At 40.5% G+C, this 7,640-nt stretch overlaps 1 protein-coding gene across 1 annotated transcript in view; it reads right to left on the bottom strand.

Annotated features, from left to right (window-relative positions):
* Positions 1 to 4,681: 4,681 nt before the first annotated feature.
* The window catches only part of ascc3 (activating signal cointegrator 1 complex subunit 3), a 169,680-nt gene continuing 166,721 nt past the window's right edge, over positions 4,682 to 7,640 (bottom strand). Inside the window, exon 42 of the mRNA XM_030394226.1 lies at positions 4,682 to 7,571. Coding sequence (XP_030250086.1) covers positions 7,427 to 7,571 — 145 coding nt within the window. The 3' untranslated portion in view covers positions 4,682 to 7,426. The remainder of the gene's footprint in view (positions 7,572 to 7,640) is intronic.

Raw genomic sequence — 7,640 nt, 5'->3', positions numbered from 1 at the left:
TTAGACCGCGTCTGTGGAAAATATAAGTATCAAAAATACTCCGTGTGATTAAGTCTCCATGCTGTCAGGACAGCACTCGGGCCAGTGATGCAGAGATCACAAGCTGATTATATTGCCTAAAGATCGAGACTTCACTGCGTTTTCCTTAGTAAGATTAAAAACAAACAAACAAACAAAAACATTAATAACACGTATTTTAGCAAAACTGCACTTCACACTAAATTGCCTTCAAAGTCGTTTTAATTAAAATATGTGATACCAGCACAAAGTTCCTTTAGGATGGCAACACCATCTTGAACAAATAATGCAAAATAAATTATGAATATTTATTTATGTTGTTTGTTTCGGACATGTCAATTCATAAGCATCACATTTCATCATTGTTCAAATAATACAACACACATGGCCGAAAGGGAAAAGCGGGAGAAGCCAAAGCTTATCAAGTCCCGCCCCCATTACCCACAGTATAAAATCTTCATTCTGATCTTTTCTTGTCTTTTGCAAATTACTTTTTTCTTTTCTTCTCTTTTTTTCTTTTGTTATGACCTTTGACAAAACATATTACAGCAGTAGCATATAGAGCTGAATTCAAGCTCTAGACAGTACATACAGATTACATGTGTGTCTGCACATGTGTCCATATTAGTCCATCATGAGTGAACAACAGTCTCATCTTATGGCCTCATCTTATAGCCAGGCTTGCCACAAAGTCAGAATATCCAATTGAGAGAGAGCAAAAGTCCAGTGTATTTATTATTTGTTGAGATGGTGTTGGGATGGTGTAAGAGCCCTTTAATGCATTTTCATGTTATTCATCAGTCTCCTCTGCAGCTTTTATGGCTGCTAGCTTCGCCATGTCCTCCCGATTGGTGGCTACATCAACTCGCAAATACGAGTTATTATTATTAACCCACATTTTTATGGCCAACTGGTAGGCTATCATTATTGTATTACCAGACCTGTAGGTGCAGGCAGGGCTTCATCACTAACCAAACAGGGCAGGGCCGGAGTGACATGCCAGGAGTCCTCAGGGCAGAAATCAGATGTGGGCCCCTCCTGTGCTGAGAGCCCCAGAAACCAAGCAGTACTCCTACACGGAATGTTATCTTGTCTTTTGCTGTACGTCCACTAGTATGTGATAATTTTATTATGCATTAATTGTTCTGTTTATCAATTCTATGTTTACATAATATTTCAAGCAAAAATATTCCAGAATCACAGTTCCAGCTTTATAAATGTGGGACTTTGCAGCTTTTCTCAGTCTTATATCTCAGTTAATTAAAACATGTCTATTTTTTTAGCTTAGCAGAGCTCGTCAGTGCTCCTGACCCAGGTTCTGATCCAGGTTCTGACCCAGGTTCTGACCCAGAGCTACAGTCTGCTCCTCATGGTTGTGTTAAAGGCAGAGAACACATTTCACCATGTTGCTGACTGAATGTGATGTGTGCCAATAAATGATTGACTCCTTCTTCTTAAACGTTTTTGGGTTTTGGACTTTAAATTGGACAGAAGACATTTAATGACATCACCTTGTACTCTAAGATATTGCAGATGGCACTTTTTAAAAATAGATCAGTTGATTTTAATTAATAACCCTAAACCAAATTAATTGGCATAATGATTTGAATTATCTCTAATTGCAGCACCATCTTATACATAGATTTGAGGGAGAATTTACAGCCTGTAATCATATTATAAAATCAAACATTAAAATGTCTTAACCTATGCTCTTTTCCAAAACAGGGCCTATAAAAAATGTATTTAAAAACAGCAGGACTGGCCAACGGGTGTCTACCCACTTTGGCCCTTGACTCAAGAGGCCACTAGATATATCGTTTACCCAACTAAGGTTGGTGCTGCTTTCTCACCTGATCTTGAAGACAGTGAGTCCCTGTGATGAATTTCAGTTTAAAAACATTCATTATCTCAGTTTTATGCGTATATGTTTCATATTCCTAAATGAATCTATGTTAAATCTAATGATCAGAGAGCAAAGCAGAGGTTATGTAGTACAACAGCATGGAATGCCTGCACAAACTGATGCAAATGAGATGAATAGGTGGCTAACTCTGGCCGGTTTGTTCAGATCTGTTTGGGTCATTATGTGGAAACAAATCTGATGAATGAAATGTCTGCTGCGGTTCTCCTCCCAGCACAACTCAACTCACCTCAAATCAGTCACTGAAACAGTCAGAGAAGTTACAGCTGACTGTAACTATTTATTATTTTGGTTGGGCTTTTGGTATTTTTTACCTGTCACATTTGTAACAGTAAAATATAATCCTTTTTTTTAATGTCATACTTTGGCTAAAAACGTTCAGTTTTACGTGTTTATCTACATGTAGTTGAAAAAGTATCACATCAACTATCACGTACTGCTGCCTTCTGTTTGACTATCGAGACTTTGGGATAGTAGACCAGGTATCTTAGCTGATAGAGAGACAGAGCAGGGACCTTCTAGCTATCAGCAATACATATAACATCAGGGTGAGCCACAGTCACAAATTGGCAGCAGCTGTATCATTGCTAATGTTACGTGTGTTAGCCTTATTGTGCAGTGTCTCTGGTGGTTTGTTGGATTCATGTTATTTTGTATTTTTCAGACACATTTACATTTTTGAGAAAATAATGTAGTAACTCTGCAGTAACTCAGAGGACCCCCTAGGGGGCGCGGACCCCTTTCGAAGACCAAAGGTCGAGATCTCTCTTTTATATTTCTAAATCAAATTGAATGAACTGTTGATTTCAACAGACACTTCTTTCGTGTCAGTGCAGTGACTTGATAGAGACACAACCCAGATGTAGTTTGTCCTGAAGGGGTAAATAGGACTGATGCGGTATCACAGAATCGTGGTGGCAGAGTAATGGACACTTCATTAGAACGTTTCTGAATATGTCCTGCATTATAGCAGGGATCTATTAGCGATTAACTTGTTCAAAACTACAAATCATCCCGTTAGTGCCCGGCATCTTACAAAATTAATACTTTAATCTTATTGAAGATTCTGCATTCTGTGGCGTTAAATAGATGCCAGCCACAGTGTTCAGTTGCTACAATAAACACATCGACATGTCTCAGTTGAAAACACACAGGTGTAAATAATCTAATGGATGTTGACTGAATTCTGTTCAGCTGCTTCATTTCAGGGTCCTGCTACTGTTCATGGCTTACTGAGACACTTTAGTAGAATTCAGCCATTGCTAACGATATTAGCAACAGCTGTGCTTTTCCTACAAGTAGTCCTGCTGTAGTGACGGATGTAAGCGTGTGGACGTACGAGTGCTACTGACTGTGTCGTAGCACATCTCACTATAATGCCAGGGACTGGAGCTGCATTCTGTCTCAGGCCTAAAATAACAGGCTTGTTTTGTTTTGAAGCATGATCTTTAACCAATTTTTTAACATGTTTTAGTTGCCCAATCTCACTATTCATGAGCCATTATCAGCATAGCAAAGGTACCATAAGAGGATATTTGACCTTTCAGTACCTAGAAGAGTGCTTGACTGATTCAGCATTGTTCTCCTGTAACATTGTTGGACAACAATGTTTACTAAACTGTCTTCATTCTAACTCGACAACAGCAGATGTGTTACAGTAGGATTACAGGATAGTGTAATAATAACTGTTCTGCTTGACAACAGGGATGATGAATGGATGGACACGATCTGCTCAAAAGTTAAAATGGCTAAGATAGGTATTTATAAAATTAATAATGTATCCAACGGGAACGTTAAAATAACACAACAATGCGTACCTACAGAGAATTAACATCTGCATCTTCCACTGTCAGCTCACTGTTCAGCTGTCTGGCAGCAACTTGACTCTTAATGCTCTCATAGCATTGCTTTTCTTTTTTTATCCCCAGAGAAAGAGCCCGAAAAATCCACTGTACACCAACTGTTCAGCACCAAACAGCAGATACAGTGAGAGACTAGCTGGTGAACAAAATGGAGACTTCAGCAGCTAAAGTGCTTCAAAAGCTAGTGGAGACCAAAAACAGAGCTAAAAGAGAGTGACTATTGGACTTGCACAACCATGGCTCCGTATAAACGGTAATGTCGATAAATAAACAACAGTAATAATAATAATAGATAGATTTTATGTGCTTTATCTGTTGGAAGTCTGAATAGACAACAGTTCTCCTTGTATGCTTGAAAGGTGTTGATAACTCAATATAATGTTGACAACTTGTTTCTCTTTTCAACTCACTGGCTTCAGGGGTTCCACCTGCACTCCTCAGTAGATCCAGTTTATTCTAGTCGAGTGCCAAACCACTCTACCTACCCTGCAGGTCTGTACAGGTGTAACATGTAGTTTACATGTCAAACATGCATTTGGTGTAGCTGGAATTAAGGTTCATCAGCTGACGTTTGTTAGCAGACTGCAAAACCTCTGACAGTTGGAGGGCAACTAATAATTGGAAGGCTGCTGGTTCAAATCCCAGCTCCCAACAGCTGTATGTTGAAGTGTCCTTGTCCTCGTGGAAAGTGCTGTAATGCGCTTTGAGTGGTCAGTGCACTGGAAAAGCGCTAGAAAAATGCAACATCGTTCATTAAAATAGTTTGTAATGGCCCAGATTGCCCCATCCAGGAGCAGTAAGTCAAAGTGAAGATCAAACAGGCAGACAGGTTTGGAGGGTCAGATAAAAATGGTCGAATAAGGAGGATATGGATCCAGTCTTCAAGAGAAATGATGCTTTTATTTAGAAGCTGATCAACACATTCAAACATGACCGTCTGTCTGAAGGTTTTGCCGTCTTGTGCGAGTTTCGTCAAACTTCTCCACTCAAGTGTTTGATCACAAGTTGTCAGCTGGGGACACTGGAGATTTACTTGATATAACCGACAGTAATGTGAGAGTTTGGTGGTCTCGAGTGAATCCCCTGTAGTGGACAGAACTTCTGATCTTAAATCCACTCAATATACCAGTTTTTATTTTTAAATATTGAGTCACAAGAACTAGAATCCTTGCAGCACTTGATCTAATGTCATTAACTGCTCAGGGTCTCATCTATATTCACCCCTGGCTATTTTCCAATAAGGCCACAGTGGTTGTCATGATTTAGTTTAGTTAATGGATGTCTGTAGTGGATCATTTCTATATACTTCATGGATTTCCTCTTTACTCATGTCTTTTAAAAGCAAAACAATAGTTCTATATTTCCGGTCAAGGAAACAACAGTTGAGCATTGAGTCACAAAGAGCATGCTGCTGTATTATTCTCTGTCCAGGTTAATCGTTTTGACCACATCTCAATACAATGTCCAGCAATATAATAGTGGAGGTTGTTATTATAAAAGTGCTGATCAAACTGTAAAACAAGGAGAGGTTTATGATTTGAATACACAGGGTGGAGATTCTGTGTGAATACAGTGAATGTTTCTCAGTTATAATGCCGTAGTGTGTACTTTCTGTCAGAAATCTATTTTGTGTCATGGGATGCCTGCAGATCTTTTTCTCCGTGGCCTGTGGAAGGGCAACATGTGACTTGTTGACATAACTCTGCAGCAGCCTCTGTTACATATTGGATGTTGACTGGGATTGATTTTTTTGAGTAAATGTTGTGGAGCCCAGTTTGCTCAAACAAACTACGGCGGCATACAAAATCAAAGTGAATTTCTGTCCTATATCACGGCGGACTCTTTTAGTGGCCGTGGCTTACGAAAGCAGACTGTAGCTGAACCTCCTACCCAAATTAGAAAAACCTACCCAGGATTCAATATGGCATCATTATCTAATTGTTCCCAACTGTAAAGCATCAGTGTGCTTCAAAGGAAGCAGATCATCTAACAGTGTCTACAGCCTCCTGTCCAGTGCCTCACTCAGGGACAGGGGGTCTCACACATATACCTGGCCAGTGGCTGTCAGACTGCAGGTGTTGCAGTCGGCAGGGTTTGAGCTTCTCTCTCAAACCTTCTTTCAAGGAGAGAGTTTCAAAGTGCGCACTTTGATTCCACTCTGTTACCAGGCGTGTCTGTTTGTTCTGTTCTCTTCACATCCCACTGGGAGCATTTCAGAAGCAAAGCATCTTTGATTTCTGTGCTTCTACTGTGGTAAAGTAGATGATGTGGTTGAATCATTTCTTGATCTGTCCATTTTAAATGTGTTTATTGGTAATATTTCTGACTTTGTTGTGCTATAGAGCCTGAGCGGGGACACTGAGTTTTATTTTGAAAATTTGACCTGATGCCTATGCCGTTCAGCTGCCTGACTTACTGTCTGGCATGATCTGCTCTGCACAGATTGATGCAGCTGTGGTCTCCGTCCATCAAAAATAGACTTGTACGTAATCTCCGCAGAGCAGAGGGGCGAGCTGCTTCTGGGGTGCTGCTGGGGTGCAGCTGGTGGAAACACGAGCATCGTCAAGAACTGCTGCGATCAGCTCCGGCGACCGTATCGCGGCTGTGACGCAGCCATGACGGTCCCGCTGAAATCTGGGGGTTATTCCCATCTGTTCTTGGAGAGAGATGAGGGAGGCAGAGTGATGTAGCCATGGTGTTCACAAATATGCCTTTAGATTTGGTCAGATAGTTGGACAACATATCTCATATGAAACACGCGGACACCTTAAGTCTCATTAAGAAAAAAGTCATAGGCTTTTAGAAAATGTTCAGATAATGAGGACTGGCTGTCCTCTAACCTTTGGTGAAGAAAGTTTCATATTCCATGGCCACATGTAGATTGGGACAGTTGTTGCCCTTTTATATCATGTCTAGAAAACCAGACTTTGAAGGAGGCACAATGTGTAATGGGACATGTCCGTCAAATTAGGTTAAATCAGTACATTAAAAACACAACATGTTTAACCAAACTAAAATATCAAGATCATATTTTTCACTTTTCAAGAGATTCCTCTTAACAGACCCCACATTTACAGCAAGTACAAGAGGCACAAATGTACCTTGTCTTGTTCTAACAGTAGCTTCAATAGACCAGAATGCACTGCAGTCACAGGTTTTAAAGGTCAAACATTGTAGAAAGTCATTTTCATGTCTTTTTAATAGAGCAGATCTATGTGCTCTTTAAAAACTGTGAAAGTATCAAAACGCTCAATCCATGGAGAGATGCACACAGCCAGCATTCAGAAACCATGTCTTTAAATGAACCGACAGGACTACAGTAAGGTTGTGATGTCACCTCAAAGAGCCGGGAACTAAAGTTGAGTGTTCAGTCAGAAGATGAATAGAGGTGCTGCAGTAAGCGATGAAGGTCACTGTAAAATAATGTAAAAATGAATGACTGACTGAAGCTGAAGTTGATAAGTGAAGCTGACACTAAGTGGGCAGAGCAACATATCAAGGTAAACCCCATCACTGTGAAAAGATCGCTGGAATGAACCGATCATCACACATCAGTGGCACCCAACAGTGTGACACAGTCCCAGGTTTCATCACACTCATTTGTGGATTAGAATGCGTTTGTCGGTCACTGTTTCTCAGCTGAGGGACAGTCAGACACCTCTGTGTTGACCTGAGCAGCGATGCTGGCAGGTTTTACATTCAGGTGGATGTCATACTGCTGGTCCAGACCCAGGTAGCTGTCGCTCATCAGGTACAGTGTGTAGATACACCTGAAAGCAGAAGGCAGATCGTTGAGTTGTTAGAAAATAAGGACAGCTACACAGGCATGAAAGGAAAGG

Source organism: Sparus aurata, chromosome 17 (genome assembly GCF_900880675.1).
Source record: "Sparus aurata chromosome 17, fSpaAur1.1, whole genome shotgun sequence".
Taxonomy (NCBI): Eukaryota; Metazoa; Chordata; class Actinopteri; order Spariformes; family Sparidae; genus Sparus; species Sparus aurata.
The sequence above is the reverse complement of the archived record's forward strand: the minus strand, read 5'-3'. Positions and strand labels throughout refer to the sequence as shown.